The following is a 21,127-nucleotide window of genomic DNA, read 5'->3' as shown; positions in this document are numbered from 1 at the left end:
GGCTGATGAAGACAGATAGATAGAATAGAATTAAGTAAACTTAATATAAGAATAAAACAATGAGGACAAGGCAGGGAAGTGAGATGGAGACTACAGTGAGGGGCATGCAGGGAGAGACAACTGGGAAGTCCCACGAGCTTGCCAGAAGCAGGCCACCAATTTGGCTCTAAGCTTCCTTTCCCAAAGCCAGTGGTAAAAAGGACATGTGACTTGTTAGCTGGTTCAACAGTATTTGTGACGCAGAAACAAATCAGAGCTTAGAAAAGGCAGGGTTCCCTGGCTGGGTAGCTCAGTTGATTGGAGCATTATCCTAAGGTTGCGCGTTCAATTCCTGGTCAGGGCACATACAGAAATCGACCAATGAATGCATGAATGAGTGGAATAGCAAATCAATGTCTCTCTCTCAAGTCAGTAACTAAAAATTTTAAAAATAACATTAAAAAAAGGCAGGGCTTCTCCTCATCAAGACTAGCCTCTCAAGGGTCCTTGTGAAGAGCCCTGTGAGCTAACAGGGAATGTCCTCAGGGAATGGTCTTCCTGTACAAGCAGGTGTGAGGGCCATACAGCTGCTTCTTATAAACCCAGCAACCCAGCAAGGGCTTAATGGAATCACTGACATAGCAACAGCAGCAGTTACTCAGTGTTCATTGGGTACCACACACTGTACTAAGCACCCTGCCTGCCTTATGTGAACTGATACACCCACTGACCCTATCAGGGGACCAGCTGACCAGCTGCAGGCCTGCAGCCCTTTAACAAAAGGGGCCCAAATAGCCCCACAAGTACACCTATCAGTTTTCTTCTTCCCTGAGTGGTGGAACACCTTGCTGTACCCTGATCTGACCACACACCACCTGCCCCCTGGTTCCTGTCCAGTCCTCCCTGAACCTCAGGGCATGGCATCCAATCTTGTCTACATTTCCATTTGCTCCTGGCTCGAGCTAGCTCAAAAGGGCTGCACTCTGCAGGCTGATGTTTCTGGCCCCTCAGAGAACTGCTTTTATTAACATCCATCTAGAGCATAAGGCTGCTGCCCACACCAAGGATTATGAATGCGGCATCATAAAGTGTTTATTTGTTGAAGACCAAGGATTCTGTCCCCTCCATCCCACAGGAGGAGGTCTGTAAGTCTCAGAAAACAGTTTTTAATGGCTCCTCTGCCTTTATCTTATACACACTATGACTCTCAGACCCAATTACCAGAACTAGCTCACGTTGTATGGGATGCTCAGACGCTGAGGGGCAAACTGCGCACTAATGTTCTGGGCTGCTTCTGCCCAAACCTGTGCCCCTACCTGCAGCAAGTTGCTTCCGGAATCGGGGCAAAAGGAATGGAGGGTTCGCAAGGACAAGCTTCCCGAGGCACTCGGCCACTACCCCCCGGGTGCCCTCCTCAGCACTCTCGCAGCGCTGGAACAGCAGGGCCCAGATGTCCTCCGTGTAGGGCTTCAAGCTGTCGGGCTGGGCTGCCCCGAGGGCCTCCCTGAGCGAGTGGAGCAGCAGATACTGCCGCCGGGGCTCAGCCTCGATCTGTCCCAGCAGGAAGGGCAGAAAGTCCGGCAGGTTCCCAGCACCCACTCGGCCTAGTGCGTAGGAGGCTGCCGTCCTCACGTCCTCACTGGGTGACCCCAAGGCTTCCAGGAGCACCGTCTTCAGCTCCCGCTGGGGGCCAGGCCCAGCCACCTGGCCCACCTCAGCCAGTGACAAGAATGCCAGGACCTTGACCCCTGTGCTGGAGTTGGGTGACCTGGCATCACAGACCAGGCGTTTTGCCGTGCCTGCTGCCTCCTGGGGACAGGCAGCTGTGAGGGCTGCCACACATCGAGCCAGTGAGTGGAACACCTGCTTGTGCAGGCCTGGCCTCCCGTCCACAGCCTGGTCATACACAGGAGCAGTGAGCAGGCCCATGAGCTTGGCATAGTCCACACATGGGGGTCGGGTCCCCACCAGGGCCTGCAGGAAACCTTGGGCAGCTGCCAGCACACTTGCTGGCAACAGGGGCGAACGCAGCAACTGCAGCAGCTCTGAGAGCACGGGGCCACTGACCTCAGCCAAAGAGGCTGGCTGGGCCTGGGTCACCGTGGTGAGAAAGTCCACAGCCAGCTGGGCCACATGCATGTCACTCTCGCTGACCAGGGCAGGCAGCTCTGCCAGCACAACTCGCACAGAGGACGGAGGGAGGTTGAGTCCCTGGCTCTGAGCCAGGGCGTCCAGGGCAGCCAGTGTGGCCAGCCGCAGCGCCCGCTGGTTCTTGCGCAGGAATGAGGCCAGTATGGGCAGTGACTCGGCCAGGATGGGCTGCAGATCAAGCCGCAGCGGGGACATAGCCACAAGCGTCAGGGCCTTGACGGCAGGCAGCCGGGTGATCTCGTTCCGCAGACGGTCCAGGAGGAGCAATAGCGATGGCTCCAGGTCATCCCCCAGCCGGTCACCCAGGTGGCCCACAAGGTGGCCCATACAGGAGATGGCTCGCTCCTTCACCTCCTGGTCCAGGTCGGTGGCACGGAGCCGTGCCAGGGTGGCTGCAGACATCTCTGCAATGTGTGGCTCAGGGTCTAGCATCCGAGGCCTGTCCAGAGGCCACAAGGCCCGCACTAGCTCCTGTAGCACCAGCAGGGCCTCAGCCGCAATTTTGTAGAAAGGGTCAGACACACAGGCCATTACAGGTGGCAGGAGGGTGGACAGGTGTGGGTGGAAGGCCTCAGCAGGCTCTGTGCCCAGCAGCCCCTGCAGGAAGGCCAGGGAATCCATCCGGATGGTGGAGGAGCTAGAGCGGTCAGCCAGTGAGAAGACGATGCCTGCAGGGTGGGTGCAAAGGTTATGGGCCACAGACCCCAACCCACAAAGCCCTCCCTGTGTGCGGGGGTAAAACAGCCACAGGTGCCTGAGCTGGATCCAGGCACCTGGGCTCTGGTGCAGCAGATTCTAAGAGGTTAGAGCTTGGCTGGGGCCAGGGCTAAGGGACACGTGGCCATCTGAAACCAGGATGTAGGGCCTGTACCGCAGCTTTGTTCTCCTTGCTGGCAACGGGGAGCCATCATATGTTGCTGAATAGGGACACCCTCGAGGATTGGGGGCCAGGTTCTGGAAGATGCCTAGGACAGTAGGCTCCAGTCCATCCTACCTGCTACCAGCACAGGCATGTGCTCTGCCAGGCTGCCAGGAAGGATGCCCGCCAGCTCGGTGAGGAGGCTGAAGCATCCCTGGCGGGCCCTGATGCTCCGATCTTTCAGCTGCCGCTGTAGGGCCTTGATCACAAGGGGCACCTATGGGCAGGTGAAGAGAGGTCAGTGACCACCCAGGGAACTTCCACACCCCGTAGGTCGAGGACCTCAATATGGAGAGGATCGCTCCAACCCAAGCTTTCCATCACTCGCTCTGTAGCAGACACCTGACTCTATATTCAGACCTTCTGAAATATGTACTGCTTCTAGGCCCATTTTACAGAACGATTAAGCAACTTGCTCAAAATTACATAGGCAGTCTGGCTCTCACCCCTATACCCCAAGGTGGGGAGCACTGGGCCCCTTCCCTTCCCCAGCTGGGTACTCCCCAGATGAGCTCCTCTGCTCCCCACGCTTCAGATGCCAGCCCAGCAGTGACTCCCAATCTATACTGTCAACACCAGACTTGGGTGCTGACTGCCTGCCTGACAGCTCCATTTGGATATCCAAGGACCATAAACAGAAATGTCCAGAACAGAACATTGCCCTCTTCATGCTCTTCCACTTCAGGAACTGCACTCCATGCTTCAGCCAGAGCCTGGGACCCACGTGCCACCTTTGTATCCCACCCTCTACATCTAATCTATCAGCAAGACCCAAAAACTGTGACCAGGAGCAGGGCCTTCATCTGAGTAGTTAGCCGCTGTGCCCCAGCACCTGCTTCACAGGGCTGAGCACACAGTGGGTGCTCAATATGCATACTTCAGTGCATGGACAGATGGTGAGGTGGGAAGATGAATGGATGGAAGGGGTGTGAGAGGGTGGGAGGGTGAGTTGTGAGTGGGAGCAGGGGGTGGTGGTGAAGGTGTGCCCACCTGTTCTCGCAGCATATGGAGGTTGCTGCCGGTCTGGGTGGGTTCGCCAATGGCCTCCAGCCATCCCTTTGGGGGCTGCGTTTGCCGCAGCAGAGCAATGTAGGCCCCAAAGACATCGGCCTTGACGTTCTCCTCACGTTCCTTGAAGCGGCAGATGAGTGCTGGCGCCAAGGTGCGGTGGAAGTCAGGTAGCAGGTCAGGCCGAGAGCTGATCAAGGCGGCCATGCACTTGGCTGCTGCCCGGCGCACCTTCCAGCTCATGTCCTCATCGTCACTGTACTCGTCCTCACTCTCTGGGACAGAAACCGGACACCATGGTTTCTGCAGCAGATGCAGAGGGAGCTGCCTGCCCCACCCAGGAGGACTCCCAGGATGAAGAAATGAAGAGGGAGCCAAGCCTGTGCTCACCTTTTGATGATCATTATTTATACACTACTATTAGGAATGTTACCATTTCATAAACACCTACTGTGTGCTGGAGATGGCACCAAGCACTTCAAATGCACAACCTCCTTTTAGCCTCACAATGACCTTGTGAGACAGGGATTACTTTCCCACTACAGAGATGAGGAAATTGGGGATCATAGGGAAGTGACTGGCCCCAAGTTACATGAGCAGGGAAATAGCTGGAATTAAACCAGGGTCCTCCTTCTGCCTCCATACACTTCATTGTTTTGACTACTCCAGGGAAAAAACTGACTTCCAAGTCTTCAGTGAGGACCTAGAGAATCCATTCATGGCATAAGACTCATCCTTTGGTTTCAGAACTGGCCATGTGATGTTTCATTCACTAGGATTCCAGAAGGGAGAGGCAATAGGGCCTCCTTTTGAATTGTCCCGCTCAGCTCCAGTCTCTCAAAGGTCCTGATTCCTCTGGCTTCCAAGCAGGAAACGCGGTGTTTGTGTGGCTTCCTACCCTCTCAGCTCCCCAGAGAGGCCAAAGCTCACATTTCCTTGAGCCCCATTTTATAGATGAACAGATGACTAGAATAAAGATCAGAGATGGTGACAGCCTCTCCTGAGGGCACACAGCTAGGGAACAGGAGAGCTGAGGTCTACCCCTGTCACTTGTGGAGACACGTGAGGCTCAGAAGGAGATGGTCCTAACTAGGGACACCCCAGTCACTGGCTCAGAGACCAGTGCATTCTAACTCACACTGCTCTGTTGATGACTCAGACTCTCAGATTCTCAGAGCTGGCATCTGGACAAGCCACAGTGGGCTATGTGGATGCAGCTTGTCAGCAGATGTCCCTTCTGATGGACCATTATTTGTTACCTCTACCCTATGCCATCCATGAAAAAACATCCATAGCTCCCTGTTACTGACAAGAAAATGCCGATCTCCACCGCTTGGCATTCAAGGCCCTAATATACCTGTCCAATTTCACATCCTACCATCCCATCTCATCAGGCCCTAAATCCCTTGTTTCCATTGATGCCCTGCTTTCAGAACCTTGGGGCATCCATCTGAGTGACAAACTGGACCACAGCACAGAAGGAAAGTAGCCACTGAGTCCATTCCCCATCCAGATATCGCCTGGGTCACTGCCTATTGTCCTATGATTAGATTTTCACTCTGCTGGGTTAAAGCATTATCTCTTGGATGCCATGACTAAAAGGGTAGAGATGGCAGTGTAGAGGTCGGGGAGTTTGACAGACACGGCTCCAAGTGCCAGCTATACTACTTCCTAGCTGTGTTATCTCAGGCAAATCACTGCTCAAAGTCTCATTTTCCTTGTCTGAAATACAGAAATAATAATAAATACCTGGTTTTCTAGGGTTACTGTAAGGAACATGAATTAACAGAGTGCTTGGGACACCAGCAAATGCTCAATAAATGTTAGTGATTACTACTATCCTACTGTGCAATAAGAAAGGATGGGGACGATGGAAAAACCAGATTATGGAAGGCAGGGCTGGAGCCTGAGGAACAGCTGGGATCAGGATTAGGGCACTAAATGTGGCCCATCTTTGGCTGGGAAGGTTGCACTCATTTCCACCCTCCAGACCCAATGACAAGTGGGCCACCCACCTTGCTCACTGAATTCACTATCCTCTGTCTCCATCTGCTCCTCCTCCCCGTCACTGTCGTAGTTATAGTTGGGATCGTGCTTCATGTACTGGAGGCACAGCCTGGTTACACTGGGCACGTGAGGGCCCATCTCCTTGGGGCACCTGTGGGATAGGATGGGGAGGCTCTGGTGGACCCAGGCAGTGTAGGTTAGTCAGTGGGTCCCAGTGGTGAGTCCTGAGATCTTAGTGCTCTGAGACCAGCATACTGTGCTCAACCCTGTCCCCACCAACTCCCCAAAGAAACTGGGGCCCCCATCTTTCAGCATCCTGCTGCATGCACCTACTTTTTTAGGAAGGCCTCAAAGGCCTGGAAGCAGGACTCCCGGAGTTCATCATCATCCAGGTTGCAGAATTCTTCCACCAGAGGCACCAAGCGGTCCAGGTGGGCCCCTGTAAGGCCAGGTGGGTCACTGAGAAGAGGCCAGGCCCTCTGCCAGACTTCCCTAGTCCACAGCACCTGCACCCACAGTCCTGACCACTGCAAATTCAACTCAAAGGCTTCAGAATCAAGCAGATGTAGGTTCTAGCTCTGACTGTCATCTGTGAGCTTTGGGATCTTGGGCATGTCATAACACTTCTCTGACCTGGGTGTACTCATCTTCACAGTAGGGATAGCAATGCCTACCAGGCATTTTGTAAGGATTAATATGATACAGATAAAGAGCTTCACTCGGGTCCTGGCACAGAGTAGGTGCTCAATAAGCAGCATCTGTTGTTGACTCTATTAGTCATATTCTTGCCTTTCCTGTGCTAGGTTGTAGCCCTGGATGGAAAAAAGGGGAGAAGGAGGTACTGCCCTTATAGACCAGCCAAGAGGGACCCGTGGGCATTAGAGGGTTCCACTCTAGCCCTTCTCTAGCCACACCCTTCCCCATTTTCCTGCCCGATTGACCCTGAAACTTTGTCTGGGTTCTGTGTAGACCTCTTTCCCGGGCCCATGCTCCCAAGAGTGGCCAAGGGTGGCTGCTGTTTGGCATGAGAGGGTGGAGAAGGGAAGGGTGGGGGAAGTAGACAGAATGTCGACTGTGGGCCGGGGCCCCTGATGTGTGCTTGTAAAGTCAGTTTCAGTGAGAGAGCCAGAGGGAAGGGAGGGCAGACCATGGCCAACTCTACCCACACTTCCTTTTCCTTCAAACCTGATTGAAGAATTCCATTTCCATAAAACTTATCTATGGTCACAGGAAACAGATCAGCGGTTGCCTGGGGTGGGGCAAAGGAAGAGATGGACTCCACAAAGGGGCACAAGGAAGCTTTGAGGAGTAACGGAAATGTTCTACATTTTGACTGTGGTAGTGTCATGGGTGTGCGCAAAGGCTGAAACACACTGAATTGTACACTTAAATAGTGTGATTTATTGTATGTATGTTATCTCCCAGTAAAATCGTTAAAAAATTCAAACCTGCCCTACAGGTTGTTATTAAGTTGTATTTGTCAAAGTAAGAGGACGGAAATATTTTAATTTTTTAATTTTTAGTATAGGTGCTGCCAAAGTGAGCTCTTATCTTTTTTATTTTTAAAACATATTTTATTAAAGTTTTGTGGAATGATTTATAATTACCTGAGGCCGAGAAGCAGATGGCTCTCGGGCCGGCCCTCGCCTTCCAGGTTCTTGATCCCCACCCTCCTTCTCGAGGTGGCCCGCCCCAGGCCCCACCCTCTCAGCCTGGGCCCCGCCCCTTGCCCCCACACCTCCTTATCTAGGCCCTGACTCCCTTGCCCAGGAACCCGGCTCCCTTACCCAGTCGGTGGCCTGCCTGGCGGCCAACGCTACCCAAACACTGAATTAGGGTGCGGATGGCGGCGGGGCTGGTGGGTGCGCGCGGGCCGGGCAGTCGGTCCAGCAGGTGATCCGCGAGCTCGACGAAGAGGTCGGTACTGCAAGTGGCCGCCAGGTGGCCTAGTGCCCCGACTGCTCGCTTCCGCACGGCCAGGCGGGGACTGCTCAGTTGCGGCAGGAGACAGTGCAGGAGGCTGGTGTGAAAGGCACCCAGTGGGGCGCCCAGCCTGCAGAGCCGGAAGGGACGTCAGTTGGACCCACCAGGCGGGCACCGTGGGCCAGGCCCCTCACCTCTCCCCATCCTCTCCTGGCCTCCTCCCAGGAATTATGAGAACCCAAATGACCCTTGGTAAATGGAAAGGCGCCCCGCAACAGTGTATAGTGATTACTATTATTACACGAAGAAAGCAGAGAGGAGAAGGAACTTTCTCACCCGGCCAAGAAATGCAAAGCCAGAACTTGAACCCAGGTGTCCATGCTCCCAGCCTGGGAAGACGACCAATGGTAATGGGCGTGTGCAGCTTCAGTGGGCTGTCTTGAATTCCTGGGAGTCTGGGCCTTGCCTCAATGCCCCCTGCCCCCAAGAACAGAGTGGTCTAAAATCTACCTCTGACCTGGTCACTCCTCTGCTTATCTCCCTCAGTTTCCTTCAATGGCTCCCCAGCGCCCTTTGGATAAGCTGAGCTCTGGGCTCAAAGAAAGAGGCAACACAAGAAAACAGTCTGTACAGGTAGAAAGCAGCCCCTGCCCACCTTAGCACCTTCTGTCCTCACCTTCAGACTGGGCCTGGGCATTTTCTGTCTCACACATGTCCTAAGACCTTGTCTTCTCTCACTCCACACTACATATTGACCTTACCCTCCCATATCTCTCCTTCCAGCCCAAACCTCTCTTCTGGGTTTATTTATATGTTGACCTACTATGTGATAGGGCCTGTGCTGAGGCTCAAGTGAGAAGATAGATTTTGCCTTTAGAACCTACCCTTATGGAGTTTTCAGATGAGTGGGGGCCTCCCAGGAACCTCAAATGCAACATGCCCCATGCTGAATCCACCACCTCCCACCCCCAAAGGGCACCCCACCACAGCAATGGCTCTGTGTCTGTGCCCCCAGTTAGTAAAACCAGACCCCTGCATATCATGCCTGGGTCTTCTCTTCTCTCACCCACTCTATGCCCTGTGGAATCTACCTCCAAAATACAACCTGAATTCACCTGCCTGCAGAAGTCTCCAAACTAGTCTCACTGCCTGTTTCACCCCTCCCATCTACTGTGCACACTGAAGACAGGATGATCAGTCTAAAACTCACAAATATACACACAGCATTCCTCAGCCTCTGCCATAAAACCCTCTGCAAACTCCTCACACCTTCAGTATAATTGTTAGTCAGCCACCCCCGGCTCCTGCTCGGTCCTCAGGCCTCATCTCTCCATACCCACCCTCCACAGTACACCCCCAGGGCCCCATATCTTCTCCTGCCTCTGCCCTCTGGGCCAAGGGAAGTCTCATCTAGTGTCCCACTTACGCCAGCCCATGCCGGACCAAGTCCTGCCCATCCTTGAAGGCTCATCTAGCAAGACCCTCTCTAGGAAGGGTCCCAACCCCCCAGCTGGATTAGGGCCTCCCCCTCTGAGCTCCTATAAGCCCTGCTCTTATCCTTGTTATTGTTCTTACTCCAGTCACAGTTGTGGTGTCTGTGAGCTCATTCCTAGGAAGGACTAAGACTGAGCCACTCCACATTCCCAGCACTAGTCCAGCAACTGACATTTCTCTGGCAACAAGGTAGGTGCTCAAATACTGGGAGGTTGAATGAATGAATGAATGCTTTTGAAATGTGTGGCACAATTTAAAATAAAGCCCAGTTACATTAGCTCTAAAGAAGAAAGAAAGAGAAAGAAGAGGGTGAGGGAGAGGATGAACACACCTGGGCTTCAGCTATGGAGAGTCCTAGGTTCTGCCATTTACTGACAGTGTGACTTCAGGCAGGCCACATCACCTCTCACAGCCTATAAAATTGTGACAAACGAGTTCTCCTTTGCAGGGCTACAGGGACGAGTAAGGAGCCCTGATCACAGGGCCAGATGTGCAGCAGGTGCTGGCTCTGTGGATTTAAGTCCTTCCCTGTTCCCTTTGCTCCCCCTCCTATCCTGGTCTTCCTTGCCTGGTTGGCCTCCCGCACCTGCTCAGCATGTCAGAGAGGATGTCCAGGGCTTCCAGCTGCACGGCCACATCCTCCTGCTGGGCAATGGCACTGGTGAGTTGGCCAGTGATCTTCCGGCACACATTGGTGGCCAGGCCGGAGCCTGCACAGAGCAAAAGGAGGACATGGTGATGTTCAGGGCTGACCTCTATCTCTGATCAGTCTTTGCTCTGCTGACCCAGAAAAGCTAGCAATTGAGTGGTCCCCTGTTTAACCCAGAGTTCTGACCAAACTAAGTGATAGCTTGGGGAGCAAGAACTGATGGCGACCTGCTGGCTGGCTGAACCCATACCCCACCCTTCCTTCCTTCCTCCCTTCATTAGGGCAAAGGGAAAAGTTAAATACTACCTTTCCTGGACTCTCTTGCTGCTAGGAAGGGCCAGATGACCCCATTCTGGCCAGGGAGATATAGGTCGAAGTCTTCTGGGGGCTTCTGGGGAAACACATGTTTTCTTATAAAGGGCAAGAGACCTAGGCAAAGACTCAACCCTTTCCTAACTAAGCTGCTAAATGAACTGCTGCAAAAATGGAGTGGCTGATCCTCTTACTTCTTCATACTGGCATGAGTTAGATTTTTTAACTTGCAGCTACAAGTATTCCTGACACAGAGCCATGAACTTAAGTAGACAGGGGTCTAAAGTCTCTGCCACTGACTAACCGGTTGACCTTAGATAAGTCTCTTTACCTCTCTGAGCCTCAGTTTCTTTAACCATAAACCAGGACATTTAATTATAGTAACTAGTCCCTGGGACCCGGGTACCTGTGGCTGCAGGGGGTAGCTCCGACAGGACGGTCTTGAGGCCGATGCCAGCAATATCTCTCAGCTGCTCCTTGTCTGACCGCATGTTGGCACAGAGAGTGTCCACGATGGTCTCCACCTGGTACTCCTTCACTTTGCCCACCAGAGGGCCCAGGCTGAGCAGAGAGGGGAGGAGGGGTTCAAAAGCCCAGGCTCAGCCCGAGTCAGGCTACCCCTTATGTCCCTTCAAGCTGTGGGGCCACATGAACTGAGGAAAAGGCCCTGGATCAATAGGAGACTCGCAATTTTGCCAGGAGAGGCACCCTCTGGTTATGCCAACGTCATTCCTGGCACCTCCCAAACCTTCATCTCCTCTTGGGTTTTGCAACTCAGTGTATGGCCAAAACATGGAACCCAGTAACCTCAGCTGGAAACCAAGGAGTGCCCAAGAGCAGTGGTTCTCAAATTGAAGCAGGTAACAGAATCCCCTGGAAAGCTTGTTAAAACACAGATCACTGGGCCTCACCCCAAATTTTCAGATTCAGGAGGTCTGGGTGGGGCTTGAGAATTTGCATTTCTAGCAAGTTCCTAATAGATGCTGAAGCTAGTGGTCCAAGACCACACTTTGAGAACCAGTGCCTTACAACCTTGTTTTGCAAAGTGTGGTCATGGATGAGCATTATCAGCATCACCTGGAACTTGTCAAAAATGCAGCCTCTCAGGTCCTACCCTAGAGCTACTGAACCAGAATCTGCATTTCAACAAAGTCCTCAAGTGATTAGAATGCACGTTGATGTTTAAAAACAGCTGCACTAGATGCACTGGGTCTTACCTTAACTGTGCATTGCCATTGCCTGGGGCCTTTAAAAAACTGTTGCCTGGGTGCCAGCCCCAGAATCAGAGTTAACTGGTTTCAGGTGTAGTCTGGATGATGGGAGTTTTTTAAAATTCCCCACGTGATCCTAACATGCAGTCCACGTCAAGAACCTCCGCCCTAAATGAGTGGTTCTCCGATGTCAGTGTGCATTATTAGCATGCAGGTTCTCATCTGCTGCTTTGGCCCCTCCTGCCACCCCTCCCACTCCCTAATCCCTAGATGGGGAATACACAGTCCTAACAAAGGTCCCAAGTGACCCCAGTTCACTCTGGTTTGCAAACCTTGGCTCTCCTGACTGCTTTCTCCATCACCTCTTCCATCTAAGCAATCGTGGGTCCTCGCATTCTACCTCCTACAGCACTGGTTCACAGTAGCGGTGGCACTGCTACCAGGGGTGTTTTCAACATTTATGGAGCTTTTTTGGCCACCATAACTAATGAAATGGCACTTCTGGCTTTTACTGAGGTGGGGGTGGGTGGTGGGGTGGGGAGGTGGCTGGGAATGGTAGGAAGACAATATTGCAAAACAAATTACATTCCAGGTCTTGCTGGCGTTTCTAATGTCCCTGTGGGCATTCATACAGGTAAAAAACCTTTCCATAATCATCTCAGTCCAGAACCTAGTTTCATTTTACATATAAATACTAAGTACTTTATGCTTTCTTTTAATATATGCTAAACTTTCCAAGAATGTAATTATCAGATAAATTGAAGGAAGAATGTACTGTTTTCTGGGTAACGTTACAAGGACAGTCATCATCTCAAAAAATTCTGTCACTAAGAGCAATGCCACTGGTGGTATCTGAGTCCCCAATATCCCCACTTGTCCCCACCTGCTACGGCCACAGTGAGTCCACGCTGAGGTGCAGGCTTCTCATGACTTCATTATCACTCCCCTGTCATCAAGCCCGAGCACTTACCGAAACATACTATTTTACTATGAACCACATTCTTTCTATTTCTCCTTTATGCTACAATTGAGGGCATTATAGATATGACTTTGAAACTGAGTACAGGCAGGTTATAATATGTATGAATTTCACTTTATGAGAGGAAGGGGATATTGCTGACTACCTGTTGTAAAAAGGGGATATTGGTTGTGCTGGTGGGAAACCACAGTCCACTCTATCTCTCTACTCCACACCACACATGTCATGTTCTGCATAAAACAATTTATTGAATTCCCTTTGCTCTTGGGATCAAGTTGAAATTCATTAACATGGCCCAGAATGCCTGGGCCCAGCTCACAGAGTACTGTTAGAGGCAGTGCCCCAATTCTGTGTTGACTATTGACCCCTGCCATTATTCGGTGCCCTGCCCTGCCCACCCTGGCTGGTTTGGCTCAGTGGATTGAGCGTCGGCCTGCGAGCTAAGTGTCGCTGGTTCGATCTTCCAGTCAGGGCACATCAGAGAAGGAAAACTCTGACTCCAAAAAACCTCCGCTGCCTTGCGGCATACCTCTTCAGGGGAAAGGCTAAGGGAGTAAACCCCGACAGAAAATCCGGAGCCGGAGTCCCTAAGGCGGTTTGACGTTGTAGTCAACACCGGCAACTCCTGCGGCGCACCTGAAGCCAAGCTGTATTGACTCCGTCTTTCCCTTGGACCCTTCAGCTGCGAAGAGAGGGGGGGTCTGCTGCATGGGCAACAGCAGACCCTCCATATCACCCTGCCCAGGCTCTGTAGCTTCAGCTTCACTGGAGAGGACACTCCAGCGACATCGCAAGATGTCGATTCAACACGGGAGGAGACAGATACCGTGTCACTCCCGAGTCGGACTGCACAGCCATTCTCGGCGGTGCAGATAGACTCTTAAGAAGCTACACCATCGTCTCTCGAGATGGACGGTTGCCGACCGACCTGCCCACCCACCACACACACACCCCTGTGCATACCCCATCTTGCGTTTTCAGCTCTGGAGGTAAGTGGCCAAGGTCTCGGGACCATAGCCTCATGATGCCAAGGGCACAGGCTTTTGGAGCCACCATGTCCCTTCAGCTCTCACAAGTCTGGTGCATGCCAGTCTGACCTTCCAGTGCCAGCACCTGCATCTGGGCCTGAGGGCTTTCAGGGTGCCAGGGAATGCACCACCCTCCACCCTACCCTAGGAGCAGCCCTCAGCTAAGGACTGACAGGGCTGGCAGCAGGGAGCACTCTAAGGGGCCCCCAGAAGGGTTAAGCTCTGCTTACCCACAGCAGTAATTTGCTTGCTAACGCAGGCTTTATTGGCTTTTTCCTTCCCTGCCTCACTTCCCTGTTCCTGAACTGGACTTTCCTGGGATCACTTCTCAAATAAACTTAACAACTGAATCCTTATTGCTGGGTCTACTTCTGGGGGAACCCAGTCCAAGTCACTGTCCAACTCCACTGGGACTCCAAGAGCTGCTTAGCAATTCTTCTCTCAGAGTCTGTAGCCTAAAGGGACAGGGATGCCTAGAGAGCTCCCACACTAGGGGAGCATAGCCAGGGGACACCTCCCTGACCCCAACAAGGCTGACACGCACCATTTGACTGCCAGGTTCTGCACCTCACCATTCTTGTCCTCCAGGAGCCTAAGCAGCATCTTTACCACCTTGCGTTCACTGTCCTCATCCAGCTGGATGGAGTCCTTCTGCAGCTCTGACATCAGGTCACTGGTGGCCATGAACCTGGGCAGGGAGGCAGAAGAGGATTTTCAAGTAGCTCTGGGGCCCCAGTGATTTAGGAAGTATCTTAGAGTCCCCCCAGAAGCAGACCTTGATACAAAGATTCAAAAGAATGTACATTATCTGGGCTGTGGGCATGACCAGCTACCACAAGGATACCCATGTATGAGAGACACCAACTGCCACATTGTGGCCGACTAAGAGTGGCACAGTACACTAGCTAAATGCTTATGGCTTTGAAGTCGGTGGCTCTTGCTTCAGCCACTTCACTTCGCTGAGCCTTAGTTGAACTGTTTGAAAAATGGCAATGAGACCAGTACCTGCTTGGTGGAGTTGTATGGAAGATAAAGTGAGATAATGCATGTGATGTGCTTAGCACAGGGTGAGCACTCAGTAAATAAACACTCAGTAAGTGGCACTGCCATTATTATAAAGGTAGAGTACATCACTCACATCTCATTCATGCTAGAAAGTTGAACAGACACCTTTCACCGAAGTCAGGTGTCAGCAAGAAGCCTCTCTTCTAGACAAGTGGAGGGGGCTAGCCCTGCCTACTTCCACTTCAGAGAACTGACTCAGCCCCTGCCTGGACCAGTGGTTCTTAAACTGTAGCCAGCATGAGAACACCTGCTGGGTCCAACCCCAGGGTGTCTGGATCAGTAGGTCTGAGCTGGGGCATTTCTAACAAGTTCCTGGATGATGCTGAGGGGCAGGGACCACACTCTGGGAACCACTACCCGAGACCATACTGATGGGCCCAGGCATATCTTAGACACTGATGTCAAAAGCTGACCAGTCCCCGGCTTCGGCTCCCTAACAACCCAGGATGGGCACCAGAGTGAAGAGTAACCCATCCCCAGGTGGGCAGATCCGTGTGGCCTGATGCCGGGTTCAGGCATTGGAAAGTGCAGTGGCAGGTGGCCGTCTGAGCTGGAAAGCCATTGAGAATTGGGAATGCAGGGGGCGCTGTGGAGCACTGTTCCTGCCACAGTTCAGAGGGGAGAGCAGAGTATTAAACTGGTAGCCCTCAGCTGTGTCCATCTTGCAAATGTTTTTCAAAAAATTTGAACTATTTTTCAATATTTGAAAATTGGGAGAGTTGACATGAAAGTATTGATTTCCAGATTCTCCTGAAAACAGACTATTTGAATACAAATGGGCCCACAGTTCTGGCAACAATAACTGGCTCTAATCAAGTCATGGCTGACTTCTTTAGGTGAAACACGCATGCTCCAGGTCACCAGGTTCCTACCAGGCTCACTACACCTGTTCACAGGTTCTTGCATGCACTTGAGAGTGGAGACTAGAGGAAAAAGCAGGACAAAGCAGGAAGGAGATGCCATGAAATTAGGACCAAAGAGTGGTGGCCTCAGGAAGCTTCCAGCTTTTGCTGACCCACAAGGCCACCCCACCTCCTCACACCAGTCTGCAACATCAGTCACAGTCATCCACTCTGTGCAGGCTCAGACCTGCTGCTGGATGTCATGGCAGCCCACACCACCATGTTACCAGGAGGGCGCCTGTCAATGTCATAGCTGTTTATTTTTAACAGCTGGGATAAGCCTCAAGCTGCTGAGCGAAGGAAGGAGTGGCAGGGCTGACTGTGCCTATCTCTGGACCTGGCCCTTGCAGGAGAAGCAGCCAGGTTAAGGTGAAGGAAGAAGTTTGGATCTGAGCCAGGCTGAGGCGTCCATTAAACACGTGCACTCCTAGGTCTGTTCAGCTGAGGGAACATTCTCAGAGGCAGGCAGGGTCTCTAAGCTGCATTTCTGCTGCAGTCCACAGAGACCCAGCTCAGCCTGGCAATTTAAGGGATGTGCTCCTTTGTCCAAGATGGGCCTCCTGCCCCTTCTTTGTTCTCCATCTGTTGAACACCTATTCCTGTCAAGAGTCCAGCTCAAATAAGCCTCAGGGATGACTCCTCTGACCACCTTGTCCTATCCCCAACCCACACTCTCTCAGCACCCTTGGTTCTTCTGGACAGGACCTCTCAGAGAACTCTGCACCCCTCCATTATAGCGCTTCTCATACTACCTGCACTCTTGGTCACCAATGTGTCTTCCCTAGTAAATTGTCAACGCACAGGGGCTTGTCAATTTCATCTCTAAAACTCAAGCCTAGCAAAGAACAGGTCCAAAGAAGGCCAGGAGTGAGGAGCAGGGTGAGGGCAGGAAGGGAGGAAGAGTTAGAATTAGCCTCTAGCAGGGCTCAGAGCCAAACAGCGGTGTGAAAATCTGAACTCAGAAATAAACCCTTCTGAAACATGCCTCAGCATTCCCCGAGGTCCTGGAAACACTTAGCTGTCTGAGAAAGAAAGCCCTTTTGTTTATATGTGTGTGGTGGTAATAATGGGGGTAACAATTCCAGCCTCACTGAGAAAACCAGACTGCGCATCTACCAAGCCTGCGTACTCAGCACTCTCCTCTATGGCAGCGAGACGTGGACCACCTACGCAAGGCACGAAAGGAAACTCAACAGCTTCCACATGAGGTGCCTGCGACGCGTCCTGCATGTCGCCTGGCAGGATAAGGTCCCCAACACCGAGGTGCTGAAGCGAGCCAATATGAGCAGTTTGCATGCAGTTCTTAGCGAGAGACGCCTCAGGTGGCTCGGCCATGTCAAAAGAATGGATGCAGGCCGTATCCCCAAAGACCTCCTCTACGGCGAGCTAGCAGCAGGCAAGAGGATGACAGGGCGCCCAAAACTGCGGTTCAAAGACATCTGCAAAAAGGACATGACACAATGCTCCATCAATCTCAACACATGGGAAGTTCAAGCAGACGACCGCCTAGCCTGGAGGCTCGCGGTCAGGCAAGGTACGTCACGCGCGGAGGCTGCGCGCAACGAGGAGGCGGTCCAGAAAAGATTGAGGCGGAAGCAGCGTCAGCAGCAGCAACAACAGCCATCTGCCTTCACCTGTACCAAGTGCGGCAGGGATTGTCACTCCCGAATCGGACTGCACAGCCATTCTCGGCGGTGCAGATAGACTCTCAAGAAGCTACGCCATCGTCTCTCAAGACGGACGGCTGCCGACGACGACGGTAATAATGGGGGTATACAGAACAGTGTTTAATTTGGTAGACAAGAGCTTGAGTACCAAAGTTGGGCTTTAAGTAAATACACTGGCCTTGTCATGTAACAACTGGGTGACTCTCAGCAACTGACTCCTGTCTGAGTCCCACTTTTTCCACCTATAAAATGAGAATTTTCTTTGTTCTACTTCATAACATCCTTGGGAGATTTTAAGAGGACAATGACTTCTTAGCATGAGGCAGATTAGGAAACTAGGCTCAGAAAGGTTGCAGGAACTGCCCAGTGTCACACAGCAAGTTGGGAGGAAAATTAGCCCACCAGTCAGTTCTGGCTCCTCAACCAATACTATTGTGTTTTCAAGAAATAATATGGGAAATCCTGCCAGACCCACCAGCTTACCCATTTCACTGCTGGAGTCTGAGTGGGAACAGGGCAGCCTCCTGCCCACAGAGTAGGGGTGCAGGAATAACAGGAATCAAAGATGTCCTCCACCCTGCCTGGGACCTCCATTTGCAGTCACTGTTCCCCTCCAGGAGCCAGAGGACACAGTCTCAGTTTCATTCCAGAGAAACCTTAGAGGCAACTCAGCTGAAATACTTGGCCACATGGGTGCCTGGACAGCTGGTCAGCAGAACCCAACCTCCCTGGCATTAGGATTTTAAAAATAGACACCATCCTCATGTGCTTGGTTGGTTTTAAGTGTTCTCAGGGTCACTGGCAGAGCATGCTGAAAGGGCTTCTTAGGTTCTAGGTGGCGGAACCAACTCCTTGTCCTGGACACTAAACCTAAGGCCCTAGGAACAATGGTGCAAATCCCCTCAGCTGTGTGACCTCGGGCAAATCACTTCACCTCTCCAAGCTTCTGGAGAACAGGAAGAACAATCATTATCACCCAGGTGCACAGGTGAACTGAACAAGATTACAATGCACAGCAGGGAGCCTGGGACACAAAACATTCACTGAGCACCTACTGTGTCCACAGAACAGGCTCTGGGATGCAAAAAGGGAACAAAGTTCCGTGGTCCAGGAGCCCAAGGGTCTCCCAAGGCTAAGATGTGATGCAGCAGGAATAAGGGTAGAAGAGGTGTGGGAGCTCAGAGGAGGTGCCTAACCCTGCCTGGGTGTCAGAAGGCATCCCAAAAGGCAACAATTGAGTAGGAGCTAGCCAGGTGAATGGGGGAAATGAAAGGGGGCACAGAACTTTCAGTTAAAAGCCCAGAGTGGAGAAAGGGCATGGCAGACTTCTGATGTGCACAGAATCATAATAGTGTCTATTTATCATGTGTTTACCTGGTGCCAGCCACTAATCCAAACATTCCACATGCACTAACTCATTTCATCCTCACACCAACACTCTGAAGTGGGTTCTGTTATTATTCTCATCTTATAGAAACAAAAGGTGAGGCTCATGAGAAGCTAAGCAACCTGTCCATGATCACACAGCCAGTAAGTGGTTGTGGCTAGGATTTGAACCCAGGACTGTGGCTCAAAGGGTCTACTAAAGCTGTATTAGAGGTTATTCAGGGGTCTGGAGAAGTGGGTTTCAGGAGAAGGCGGAGAGGTCAATCTCCTCACCTGTCAGGGGGCTGGAATCAGATGGCCTTGTTAAGATCTGTCTGCATGAGACTGACCTGGATTGGACCCCAAGTCCTCCACTTCCTTGCCCTGTGACTGCACCTAGGCCCTTCATGCCTCTGGGGCTCTGTTTTCCTATCTGTAAAATGGGGATAAAGTGACAGAATGTTCAATAAGTGGGCACAGCTATATTGGCATCTGTGGGCTCCTTTTAGCTCCAAGAGTCCAGAACTGGCTGTGTGACCATGGGACATACATCTCTGAGCCCTAGTTTCCCCCTGAGGATGAGGAAGTTGGACACAGGTTTCCTCCATTCTTTCAGCCCTGTTCCTGTGCGGCTCAGTGATGCTAGGGGAAGGAGTAAAAAGGGGAGTGGGCATCCAAAACCTAGAGCCCCACCCCACCTGTGTCTGCAAAACCACTCAGCCTAGCCCACTCCTTCAAGCTGTGCCAAAGCAAACCTGGGAGAGGAGGGGATGGGAAAGGGTGCCCTCATGTGCAGGGAGAAAGCTTGGGCTGATTTTGAGAAGAGGTCGGGGAGGAGGGTGCTCAGGTCATCAGTGAAAAACTCAGCCCCGGGGCGTAATCCTGAGAAACGGCCGGGTTTTAATGCAGGAAAGAATAGGCCGCGCTGGGGTCCCTCGCTTTACTGTCGGGCGCATCAAATGCGGGACGACACGAGGGCTGGGCATAAATGAAAAGAGAATAGGCAGAGGAAGGGTGCAGAGGGGCGGAGCTGGGGCTTTGATGGGGGGACGAGAGGCAGGGATTGAAGCTTGCACGGCTAGAGATGAAGCAGGGATTAGGGTCACGGAGACGGCAGAGTTGCAATCTGGGGACAAGCAGGCCGAGCTCCCGTGGGGGCGTTGGGGGGGGGGGTGGTCTGGGGAAGGGGTGGGGCTTAACGCCGAGAAGAGAGACAGGGTCTGCCGGGTCCTGAGGGTGGGCCCGTGCCCCGGGAGGGGAGGAAGGCCGGGGGATTCAATGGAGGCGGAGAGGCGGGGCGTGGCTGCGGGGCGCACCTGAAGTCCTTGTCGTTGGACGTCATCTTCTCCAGGAGGCTGGAGATGTGAAAGGCGGCGGTGCTCATGGTAGCTGCGCGCCGCTGGCCGGCCTGCGGGAGGGAATATGGCGGCGCGGGCGCCCCCAGCCCCGCCTAGCCGCACCGGCTGCGCTCACCAGACCGAAATAGCAGCCCACGCCCGGCCCCGCCCGCGCAGTGCTGGAGCCTCAGCCGCCACCGTGCGGGAGGCTGAAGGGGCACCCCCCCCCCCCGAAGGGCTCCGCAGTCTACCCTGTGCGTCCCGCCCGGGCGTCAGTTCTTGCCTGTGGGCGGCCCAGAACCGCCTTGCACACCCCTAGAAACAGGGAGGTCACCACTTATTACGGGACCACTCCTCCCTCCGATTCTTGTGGGTCCTGGCTCTGCTCTCTGTGCCCCTCGACACTGCTCGGTGGCAAAGGCATGAAATCACAGTCCCAGGATGAAATCCTACTTTCGCCTGTTCCCCTGCTGTGTAGCCTTAGCCAAGTTACTTTACTTTTCTGAGACTCAGCTTTCTTCTCTTTAAGCATTCAAGGAACAGGAGCCAATTGTAGGTCAAGCAAACCAAAGCACTTCCAACCCACCCAGAGCCAGACAGGATCTGAAGAGTATATCCGGGCACAACCAGGGCCCCTTCCTGGCATCCCCAACCCTCAGGCCATCAGGATCAGTTTCCTCATTTTACAGCAATACAGTTGGCGCCCAGAGAGGCAAAGGGACTTGCTAAGTGTCACGCAACCAATGAATCTGGGATGAAATCAGGACTGACCCCAGAACCCTTAATACCTTGGGTAATAATTCTTCCATGATGCTGCAGACAGTTAGGTACAAGGTCAGGGTGGAAGGCTCTGTAGAAAAACAAGGCGAACGCTCTGTAAATAGCCAGGACGCTGCTGGCTCTTGGAAAAGGAAGTAGCATGTGTTTTGGATCAAGGCAATCTGGGTTCAAATCCCTGCTAGGCTGCTTCCTGGTTGTGTGGCCTTGGGAAAATGAGATAACCTCTGGTCTATGTTTATTTTACCCATAAGATGGGGATAAAATAAATCTTTATTTAATAACACACTTATTGGGTACCTGGGTCCTACAGCAGTGCTGCCCCAACAGAACTTTCTGCAATGTTGGAAATTA

At 52.5% G+C, this 21,127-nt stretch overlaps 1 protein-coding gene across 1 annotated transcript in view; it reads right to left on the bottom strand.

The window, feature by feature from the left end:
- CAND2 (cullin associated and neddylation dissociated 2 (putative)) overlaps positions 1–20,068 on the bottom strand; it is a 31,592-nt gene extending 11,524 nt beyond the window's left edge. The window contains exons 1-10 of the mRNA XM_090284202.1: positions 19,976–20,068; positions 14,205–14,348; positions 10,849–11,003; positions 10,068–10,191; positions 7,852–8,117; positions 6,398–6,503; positions 6,073–6,215; positions 4,040–4,332; positions 3,125–3,266; positions 1,296–2,798 (exon numbers count right to left, since the gene is read on the bottom strand). Coding sequence (XP_090140328.1) covers positions 1,296–2,798; positions 3,125–3,266; positions 4,040–4,332; positions 6,073–6,215; positions 6,398–6,503; positions 7,852–8,117; positions 10,068–10,191; positions 10,849–11,003; positions 14,205–14,348; positions 19,976–20,043 — 2,944 coding nt within the window. The 5' untranslated portion in view covers positions 20,044–20,068. The remainder of the gene's footprint in view (positions 1–1,295; positions 2,799–3,124; positions 3,267–4,039; positions 4,333–6,072; positions 6,216–6,397; positions 6,504–7,851; positions 8,118–10,067; positions 10,192–10,848; positions 11,004–14,204; positions 14,349–19,975) is intronic.
- Between the last annotated feature and the right edge of the window lie 1,059 nt (positions 20,069–21,127).

Source organism: Furipterus horrens, unplaced genomic scaffold (assembly GCF_987537825.1).
Source record: "Furipterus horrens unplaced genomic scaffold, mFurHor1.1.pri manual_scaffold_7, whole genome shotgun sequence".
Lineage (NCBI taxonomy): Eukaryota > Metazoa > Chordata > Mammalia > Chiroptera > Furipteridae > Furipterus > Furipterus horrens.
Note: the sequence above shows the minus strand (reverse complement) of the source record. Positions and strands in the feature narration are given on the sequence as shown.